Raw genomic sequence first — 11,062 nt, 5'->3', positions numbered from 1 at the left:
ATTTGGACGATACATTGATTTTGTTAAGTAAAAATTTCAGGGTATGTAGAATTGCATATTTCAACCATAACAAGAAAAATTAGAATTGTGGGTGCAAAATTGGTTATCTGAATTCTCTATCAATGACGAGCCATGAAATGGAAATTGGTAACTTTCCCCAAACTTCCCAATCCTCACTGAGATTAAGTCCATACTAAAATTGCAAGTGAAAAGTCCACACTGATATACAAATTTATGGGAAACAACTCTTCAATAATTGGAGTAGAATCTTGAAACAAGATGAAGTATCCCAAAACAAGGTAAATGGATTAGCACATCACAAAAAGAACATAACGATACCACAGTTTTAGGAATTGGTGCACAACACAAGATTTATATTTAGTGGCATAGTCAGGAATTCAGTGAAGATGGGGCACAAATTAATGACAACATTAATTTTTTTTTTCATAATAAACAACAATGAGATATTAGTAAACTTAAATATTAAGAGTTTATTTGGATAAATGTGAATTTTAAATTAAAGGAATTGAGATTAAATTTTATGCAATATTAGGGAGTAACTATTTTACAGGTGGATTTTAAAATTAAAAAAGAAGATAAGTTGGGATATATAGAAATGATATATTTTAGTAGAGAAATTCTATAAAAAAAATACAGTAAAAAAAGTGTTTATCATATGTCACAATTATGATTTTCGTAGTCTTTAGTTATAACACATTATAGTGTTAGATATAATTTAGTTATAACTTCTTGTGGTTGTTATTTTGGTTATGACCATATATCAAGTAATAGTTAGTTATGACTCATTCTAATATTAGTTATAACCTATTGTAATTTATTATTTTTATTTTTTTAAATTTTATAATTGAAGATGTGTTGCTTGATTGTAATTTATACAGTAGGCATTTTAGTTATGAATAGAAAGAACACATGGAGGATAAACTCCACATGTCAAATATAACTAACAATCCAATAAATTTCATATTTTTATTGAAATTAATTATATTTGCATGTCAATAATAATAGACATCACCATTATATTGAAATTTTCATAGATAATAATATGACTTATCATAGTCTCTTTATTTTCAATCAAAATAACCATTATTGTTATCATAATTTTAAAAATGTCATTAAGATTTCACTTTAAATAAAATTTTTATAATTTTTTTTATTTAAAATATTTTCTTTATGTTTTAAAAAAAAAAAATCTCAAAACCCAGGAGAGGCACGTGATCCCCTGGACCCTATGTGCCTCCGCCATTGTTTATACTCATTGACTCCCATTGATTCTAACAGTGTTTTTACAATTCTTTGCAACCCTTGTCATGTTTGCATCACCATTTGCCATTTGTTTTGCTGCCCCTTTCACCTGTATAAGGTAAGGTTACACAATTTTCTAATCAACTACTTCAAGGAACAACAAAAACCTCACTACTTTCAATATATGTAAAGCAATTTTTTTAAGCAAGTTCAACTCCAGGCATGTAATAGAGAGAGCTGACAAAATATCAAAATAGAAGCAAATACCAAATACAAATTGTCATAAATTTTCCATTCGTAACTTTATGATGTACATAATAAATTTACTATTCATAATTTCATTACAAAGTAGCATAACACATGCTACAAATATTCATAATTTTACCAGAAAAAATCGTTACTTTCTTCTAAACGTTGTTGTCTAAATAAACTAACTAATTAATCTGTTACATAATAAGTTCCACTATTTATTTTCCATTCGTTATTTCGATTTATCAGAACTCTTTCAACTCACTAAGAGGTCAGTGGTTTGAATCTTTCTATTTGCATGTGAGTTTTATTCCTTGCATATTTATTGGAGCTTTTCTCTACAATTTTGAAAGTTTCTTTATATTGATTACACTACAAGAAAAGGGGTCAAACAACACGGAAGCAATAGCGACGGCGCGCCTCCCGTCGCAAAAAATGGTTTTTTGCGATGGCAACTTATACCGTCTCAAATAAAGGATTTAGCGACGGCGTTTGTCCCGTCGGTAATAAAACCACGCGGGTAGTTAGTAAATGCCGAATTATTAGCGACGGCGTTTTTTACCATCGCAAAAAAAAAAAAAAAAGTTTTGAGACGGCATATGTTTGCTGTCGCAAACAGTGGCCATTTGCGACGGCAAACTTCCGTCGCAAAAAGGGGTTTATTAAAACGGCGCCGTTTTATGATGTAATTAGTAACCATCAGCGACGGTGTAAAACGAATCGTCGCAAAAAGTTAAAAAAAAAAACTACCCCCGCCCTTCTCTTTCATCTTCCCGCTCGATGATTTCAGCCAAATCCCTAATCTTCGAAACATTTTTTTCCCCCAAATTCCTCAAACGAGCTACGAAGGTGAACGGATCTCTCTACCGGTGGTGCGGTGGTGCGGCGGTCCGGCGGCGACGACAACGGCTCTGGTTGGTCCGGCGACGACGACAACGGCTCTCTCTGCGTATGCTCTCTCTCTCTCTTTCTCTCTCTCTCTGTATATATATATATATATATATAGATGAATGTATATTCAACAACGGCTCTCTCTCTCTCTCTCTCTCTCTCATAATGTATGGATTTCTTCAGTTTACATGTTGCAGGCCTCATAAGAATTCATTACTCAGTGTTGTGTTAATTTCTTCTGGTATGAAAATTTGAAAAAGACTTGATACAGCTAACAATCATAGGTTGAGACCTAAATGAGGTTATACATTATTTTCTTTGGGCTAAGAGTAATGGTAACTTAAGTACTAATGAGATGAAGTTATGTATATTCGGCAATCTATATATTGTGTAAATCAGTAATATTGCAAAAAATTATAAATTAGTGATAAGAAGATTTTATTTATAAATTTTGTTGGTGATAAGTAGATTTTATAGTGATGTTTGTCTATTTATCTGGTTTAACTGAAAAATTGTAATTTACTTTGCGCTAAAGTTATATAGATTGTTATGGAAAATTAGTGAGAAAATAAAAACAAAACATGAAAAATCTATTAACAGCTAATAAAGAATTCAAAGTTTTTCTCTTTAAATTTGAAGTTTTCAAATCTGGGGAAAGAATTTGAAACTTGGAATCTTATGACAGGTTGGGTGAGCCTCTGTTGGATTCAAATATTCTTCTTTTTCTCCCAACTTGTAATATGCCAGTTTCTATTCATATTATTTTGATTCATGCTAACAGAATATATATCTATATATTTTCAACTTTTTGTTGAAGATCAGTATTGGGTTTACTTGATTGTGGTCATTAGGTAAGGATCTAGTGTTTGATACTTGTCATGTGGAGTTGGATTTGTGATGTAGCTCCTGAACCTTGAAATACTTTGTTTAGTATATGGTTGTTCAAGTTCAAGTTCAAGTTCAACTTTTTGATTTTCTAGATAAAAAATAGCATCTTGATGAAATGGTTAGAAGCACAATCTTGTTCCTTGCAGTTCTGTGCTTGTATTTTAGGATTGAATAGAAGTGCATTAAAACTAATATTTGCATATAGTTTGTAAATTGTAGCTACTACATGGTATGCAGTTCTGCCCTACTGATGTTCTCCTATCAAATCGGTAAATAACTAACTGGGATAAGACCACCTACCTATTTGAGAGAAATTGGACGGATAGGTATCATGGCACATGAATACGTAGGTATTATATTTAGAGTTACTTTGATGAGATATTTTTGTGCATGTGTACAGATGATGGATACGAGTTGGATTGATTTGCCAAATAGGATGTCGAGCGAATACATTAATGGGATTGATGAATTCCTTGTGTTTGCCTACACCAATACGGTTGAAGGTTCGATGATCAATTGTCCGTGTAGGAAGTGTGAGAATTGATACTATTTTGTACAAGAGGGTGTACGGGAGCATCTGATTTTGAATGGTTTTTTAAAAAAATACAAACATTGGATTAATCATGGGGAATCTTACATATCTCTGCATAGCAATCGAGAGACTAAAACATTAACTAATTTAGACATTGGGGATGATATGATTGGAATGATACAAGGGGCTATGGGAAATTCACATGCCGGTACAAGTGTTGAGGGTGATGAACCACAGGGGCCTGATCCCCATGCATCTGAACCCCAGCTTGGTCCAAATGCAGAGACTGCAAGGTATTTCAAACTTCTTCAAGATGCACAAAGTGAATTGTATCCGGGTTGTCAGAAGTTCACATCTTTGTCATTCATTGTTCGACTTCTACATTTTAAAGTGCTTAATCAGTGGACAGACAAGTCTGTTGACATGTTGCTTGAGTTATTGAATGAGGCGTTCCCGTTGGGTGTGAAACTCCCGGACTCATATTATAAAGCTCAAAAGGTCACAACAGATTTGGGCTTCACGTATGAGACGTGGGATGCATGTCCGAACAGTTGCATATTGTTTCGAAACGAGGACGCCAATCTTGATAAATGTGTCATATGCAACAGTTCTAGATGGAAATCAAATGCCTCGTGTCGACGATCATCAACTTCGGCGTGAACATTTTGAAACTTTTCACATTTGGTTGAAGGAACATGTATGTATTTAACTCTATAGATTCTAGTTACTTAAGTCGATCTACATTTCAAATTTCACATTTTCGTGTTAAATAGGTCCAAACTTTGCGAATGACTACTGATGTCATATTTTCTGAAGAGATTATTCTATTGGAAAATGGTCCTCATAACCTGGCAAGGAGGTTCAACGGGTATATACTGAATGGGTTTCGGTATCGAGTAAAGGCCATGGATGATCGTCACACAAAATTGTGGTGTAGCTTTGAAGGCAGATACCATAAGTTACGCTAGTCGAAAAGACAAGAATCCTCGTGTGGGGTCTGTGTACTATTATGGACAATTGATAGATATTGTTGAGATTCGATATTCCAATGAAAAGAAACATGTGTTGTTTAAGTGTGATTGGATTGACAACATTTACGGAAAGAAAGAAGATGTCTTCAATTTCACGTTGGTGAACTTCAATCATTGGTTGGGTGAGGGAAGCCGCAGAAGGGGAAACAGTTGATGTTCAAATAGGCTGATATTTAATCAACATTAGTAATTCAATTAAGGCCAAGGTTGTAGTTAATCATCAATTTCTTAATTTATTTTGTCTTTGTAATTGTATTAGTTCAATTAATGTCATATTATAGTTGATGACAAACCATTGTCTATGTTTCTAATGTCAATTAATGTTATATTGCTTGCAGATTATTATGGGAAGGAAGAGGAAGCCTGATCATCCCTGGCGCATGATGTCTGATGTGCTACATAACAGGACATCAGTAGCACCACCATCAGAGGAGGCATCACATCGGCCACCATCGGAGGGGCCATTAGTGCCACCACCATCTGAGGGGCCATTAGTACCACCATATCGACCACCATCAGTGGCACCACAGCAGCTACCATGTACTCAGCCTCCACGCCTACCATCGGTGCGTCCACCATCAGTGGCACCACAGCAGCTATCATCATCAGCTTATGAGCCATATGCAGGTATATAAATTTGCTTTGATTTGTATGAAAATTGTTTACACATACATTTATTTATGCTCATTATATATAACTTGTTTATTCTCATTGTATTTTGCAGACCCTTCAACTTCTTCACAGCCCACCTCAAGTTTATTTGATATGATTTGTATTCATATTATTTAAATTTGCATTTGTTTATTACCATTGCATATTGTTTATTGTTGTTGTATCTCGCAGGTCATGTTAGTTCTTCATCAACCTCGATTAGGCGTAGTAGTGGATGTGCCAAGGGCATTAAAGAGTGGGGTACTGGTAAAAAGATGGACATACAATTTGATGAAAATTACTGTCCACTAGGGGATAACGTGGCTAAGTTAACTACTCAACTTGGCATTATTGTGCGGAATGGTAACATTGTTCCTCTTACTTTTCTTGACTGGAACAATGTGCCTGATGATATTGTTGATGCTATCTGGAAGGATGTGAAGGTAAAAGTATATTTTTTTTCCACAAATTCGATTTCCAAATTTGTGTTATACTTAGCCTTAAACTTTGAAATTGTGTTTTATAGGACAATTTGAATATATGTCTAGAGGAGTACAAGCCAATCTGCATGAAAAACTACAACAGCATATGGAAGGATCACAAGAACAAGATTAAGGCTAAGTATTTCAAGCCTAGAAGTTCTGATCCTAATCTGAAGGATGATGTTCCTATGCACATTGTGCCAAGCCAGTGGGAACAACTTGTGGAGTATTGGCGTACTTCCGATGCTGAGGTATACAAATAAGTTATATTTATGATATATAAACATACAAATCATATTTACATACTTACATTTGTTGAACCTGTTATAGAAAATTACAAGTAGGAACGCTAAAAATCGGCGAGCTCACGGCATAGCTCATACCACAGGGCATACTACTTTCTCTCAGATACGGCATGAGGTTTACATTTTATTGTTTTATTTTTGTATATAAATAAACATTGTATATTTGCAAATTATTTGGATTCTAATTTTCATATTTCTAAAAAAATGTAGATGACCAGTAAGGGGGAGTCTACTGATAAGATGAATGTTTGGCTTATGACACGTAGAGTAGATGACCCAGAGGTTATCCAGACCTTGGTAGTTTCCAAACACCTTTGATTGTATTTAAAGTTTATTTTTTGTGTGTCAACCATCTTAATTTGGCATGTACTTGTATGTCTTATTCAATACAGGATGAGTTTAATCGTCAACTCTCTATGCTACCTGAGGATGGTCGGACTTTGGAGGCTAGGAATGCCATTTTCCATGAGTTGATAGGTCATGACGGACATGGATATTGTCGCACATACGGGAGAATTGTGCCTCGGAGAGCGGTGTATAAAGATGGTACTGGGCCATCACAGTCAACACCCTAGCCATCGACTATTGATCAGATCACGCAGCAGGTTCGTGCAGAGCTAAGGGATGAGTTGATGGAGGAGCTACGAGCAGAGTTCTCTATACATTTACAGCAGATGAGAGCTGAGATGATGGCCCTTGTGTCACAGGGGGTGAGTGTAGATCCCAATAGACAGGTTCCATATAAATGAAATTGTTTGATAGTTCAATTGTCACTCAAGATTATGTATAAAATTTGAATATGATTAACACATTATGCATTGACTAACATAGGTTCCTGATGCATCGAGTGGCCACCGGGCATTTAGGAAATCTGCAGAAGACGAGAATCCATATACACCACCACCAGAAGATCAGGTATAAAACGTATCTTTGCATTCTAAGCTAAAATGTATCTTTGCATTCTTTACATTCTAAGTTAAGAGACTTGTGGGAGAAGACGGGACTAATTAGAGCCGGATTTAGTACGAAACTTGGCACACACGACAACCTAGGCACGAGAGACTTGTAGGAGAAGACGGGGTTCGAATTGGGTTCCCGGTTTGGGAGTTAGAGCCCGATTTCACTTTAGGAAAACTAGTTCCTTAAGAAACTTGAATTTGAGGCGTTAATGCTCCAAAATCACCAAACGACGTCGGTTTAGCACGAAACATGGCACACGTGACCGCCTAGGCATGAGAGACTTGTGGGAGAAGACAGGGCTCGAATCGGGTTCCCAGTTTGGGAGTTAGATCCGGATTTCACTTTAGGCAAACTAGTTCCTTAAGAAACTTGAATTCGAGGTGTTAACGCCCCAAAATCACCAAACGGCGTCGGTTTAGCACAAAACTTGACACAGAGGACCTCCTAGGCACGAGAGATTTGTGGAGAAGACGGGGCTCGAATCGGGTTCCCGGTTTGGGAGTTAGAGTCGGATTTCACTTTAGGCAAACTAGTTCCTTAAGAAACTTGAATTCGAGGGGTTAATGCTCCAAAATCACCAAACGACGTTGGTTTAGCACGAAACGTGGCACACGCGACCGCCTAGGCACGAGATACTTGTGGGAGAAGATGGGGCTCGAATCGGGTTCCCGGTTTGGGAGTTAGAGCCGGATTTCACTTTAGGCAAACTAGTTCCTTAAGAAACTTGAATTCGACGTGTTAACGCCCCAAAATCACCAAACGGCGTCGGTTTAGCACGAAACTTGGCACACACGACCTCCTTGGCACGAGAGACTTATGAGAGAAGACGGGGCTCGAATCGGGTTCCCGGCTTGGGAGTTAGAGCCGGATTTCAATTTAGGCAAACTAGTTCCTTAAGAAACTTGAATTCGAGGCGTTAATGCTCCAAAATCACCAAACGACGTCGGTTTAGCACGAAACTTGGCACACGCGACCGCCTAGGCACGAGAGACTTGTGGGAGAAGACAGGGCTCGAATCGGGTTCCCGGTTTGGGAGTTAGAGTCGGATTTCACTTTAGGCAAACTACTTCCATAAGAAACTTGAATTCGAGGTGTTAAAGCCCCAAAATCACCAAACGGCGTTAGTTTAGCACCAAACTTGGCACACATGACCTTCTAGGCACGAGAGACTTGTGGGAGAAGACGGGGCTCGAATTGGGTTCCCGGTTTAGGAGTTAGAGCTGGATTTCATTTTAGGCAAACTAGTTCCTTAAGAAACTTGAATTCGAGGTGTTAACGCCCCAAAATCACCAAACGGCGTCGGTTGGGCACGAAACTTGGCACAGACGACCTCCTAGGCACGAGAGACTAGTGGGAGAAGACGGGGCTCGAATTGGGTTCCCAGTTTGGGAGTTAGAGCCGGATTTCACTTTAGGCAAACTAGTTCCTTAAAAAACTTGAATTCGAGGCGTTAATGCTCCAAAATTACCAAACGACGTCGGTTTAGCACGAAACTTGGCACACGCAACCTCCTAGGCATAAGAGACTTGTGGGAGAAGATGGGGCTCGAAACGGGTTCCCGGTTTGGGAGTTAGAGCCGGATTTCACTTTAGGCAAACTACTTCCCTAAGAAACTTAAATTCGAGGTGTTAACGCCCCAAAATCACCAAACGGAGTCGGTTTAGCACGAAACTTGGCACACACGACCTCGTAGGCACGAGAGACATGTGGGAGAAGACGGGGCTCGAATCGGGTTCCCGGTTTGGGAGTTAGAGCCGGATTTCACTTTAGGGAAACTACTTCCTTAAGAAACTTGAATTCGAGGTGTTAACGCCACAAAATCACCAAACGGTGTCGGTTTAGCACGAAACTTGGCACACACGACCTCCTAGGCACGAGAGACTTGTGGGAGAAGACGGGGCTCGAATCGGGTTCCCGGTTTGGGAGTTAGAGCCGGATTTCACTTGAGGCAAACTATTTCCTTAAGAAACTTGAATTCAAGGCGTTAATGCTCCAAAATCACCAAACGACGTCGGTTTAGCACGAAACTTCGTATACCCGACAGCCTAGGTACGAGGGACTTGCAGGAGACGACGGGGCTCGAATCGGGTTCCCGGTTTAGGAGTTAGAGCCGGATTTCATTTCAGGTAAACTACTTCCTTAAGAAACTTGAATTCGAGGTGTTAACGCCCAAAAATCACCAAACAGTGTCGGTTTAGGACGAAACTTGGCATACACGACCTCCTAGGCACGAGAGACTTGTGGGAGAAGACGGGGCTCGAATCGGGTTCCCGATTTGGGAGTTAGAGCCGGATTTCATTTTAGGCAAACTAGTTCCATGAGAAACTCGAATTCGAGATGTTAACATCCCAAAATCTCGAAACGGTGTCGGTTTAGCACGAAACTTGGCACACACGACCTCCTAGGCACGAGAGACTTGTGGGGGAAGACGGGGCTCGAATCGGGTTCCCGGTTTGGGAGTTAGAACTGGATTTCACTTTAGGCAAACTAGTTCCTTAAGAAACTTGAATTCGAGGCGTTAATGCTCCAAAATCACCAAACGACGCCGGTTTAGCACGAAACTTGGCACACGCTGCCGCCTAGGCACCAGAGACTTGTGGGAGAAGACGTGGCTCGAATCGGGTTCCCGGTTTGGGAGTTAGAGCCGGATTTCACTTTAGGCAAACTACTTCCTTAAGAAACTTGAATTCGAGGTGTTAAAGCCCCAAAATCACCAAACGGCGTCGGTTTAGCACGAAACTTGGCAAGCACGACCTCCTAGGAATGAGAGACTTGTGGGAGAAGACGGGGCTCGAATCGGGTTCCCGGTTTGGGAGTTAGAGCCGGATTTCACTTTAGGCAAACTAGTTCCTTAAGAAACTTGAATTCGAGGTGTTAATGCCCCAAAATCACCAAACGGCGTCGGTTTAGCACAAAACTTGGCACACACGACCTCGTAGGCACGAGAGACTTGTGGGGGAAGACGGGACTCGAATCAGGTTCCCGGTTCGGGAGTTAGAGCCGGATTTCACTTTAGGCAAACTAGTTCCTTAAGAAACTTGAATTCGAGGCGTTAATGCTCCAAAATCACCAAACGACGTCGGTTTAGCACGAAACTGGGCACACGCGACCACCTAGGCACGAGACAGTTGTAGGAGAAGACGGGGCACGAATCGGGTTCCCGGTTTGGGAGTTTGAGCCGGATGTCACTTTAGGTAAACTACTTCCTTAAGAAACTTGAATTCGAGGTGTTAACGCCCCAAAATTACCAAACGGCGTCGGTTTAGCACGAAACTTGGCACACACGACCTCCTAGGCACGAGAGACTTGTGGGAGAAGACGTAGCTCGAATCGCGTTCCCGGTTTGGGAGTTAGAGTCGGATTTCACTTTAGGTAAACTACTTCCTTAAGAAACTTGAATTCGAGGTGTTAACGCCCCAAAATCACCAAACGGCGTCGGTTTAGTACGAAACTTGGCACACACCACCGCCTAGGCATGAGAGACTTGTGGGAGAAGGCGGGGCTCGAATCGGGTTCCCAGTTTGGGAGTTAGAGCCGGATTTCACTTTTGGCAAAACTTGTTCCTCAGGAAACTTGAATTCGAGGTGTTAATGCTCCAAAATCACCAAACGACGTCGGTTTAGCACGAAACTTGGCACACATGACCGTCAAGGCACGAGAGACTTGTGGGAGAAGATGGGGCTCGAATCGGGTTCCCGGTTTGGTAGTTAGAGCCGGATTTCACTTTAGGCAAACTACTTCTTTAAGAAACTTAAATTCGAGGCGTCAAGGTCCCAAAATACCAAACGGCGTCGGTTTAGCACGAAACTT

The 11,062-nt window shown here is 39.8% G+C and overlaps 1 protein-coding gene across 1 annotated transcript; it reads left to right on the top strand.

Annotated features, from left to right (window-relative positions):
* Positions 1-5,775: 5,775 nt before the first annotated feature.
* On the top strand, positions 5,776-6,250 carry LOC145791983 (uncharacterized). The gene is made up of 2 exons (XM_082872449.1): positions 5,776-5,948; positions 6,032-6,250. Exons 1-2 carry the CDS (start codon positions 5,781-5,783, stop codon positions 6,248-6,250), a joined length of 387 nt encoding a protein of 128 aa, XP_082728575.1. The 5' UTR covers positions 5,776-5,780.
* The last annotated feature ends 4,812 nt before the right edge of the window (positions 6,251-11,062 follow it).

Source organism: Camellia sinensis, chromosome 5, assembly GCF_055761805.1.
Source record: "Camellia sinensis isolate YWXY chromosome 5, ASM5576180v1, whole genome shotgun sequence".
NCBI lineage: Eukaryota > Viridiplantae > Streptophyta > Magnoliopsida > Ericales > Theaceae > Camellia > Camellia sinensis.
The sequence above is the reverse complement of the archived record's forward strand: the minus strand, read 5'-3'. Positions and strand labels throughout refer to the sequence as shown.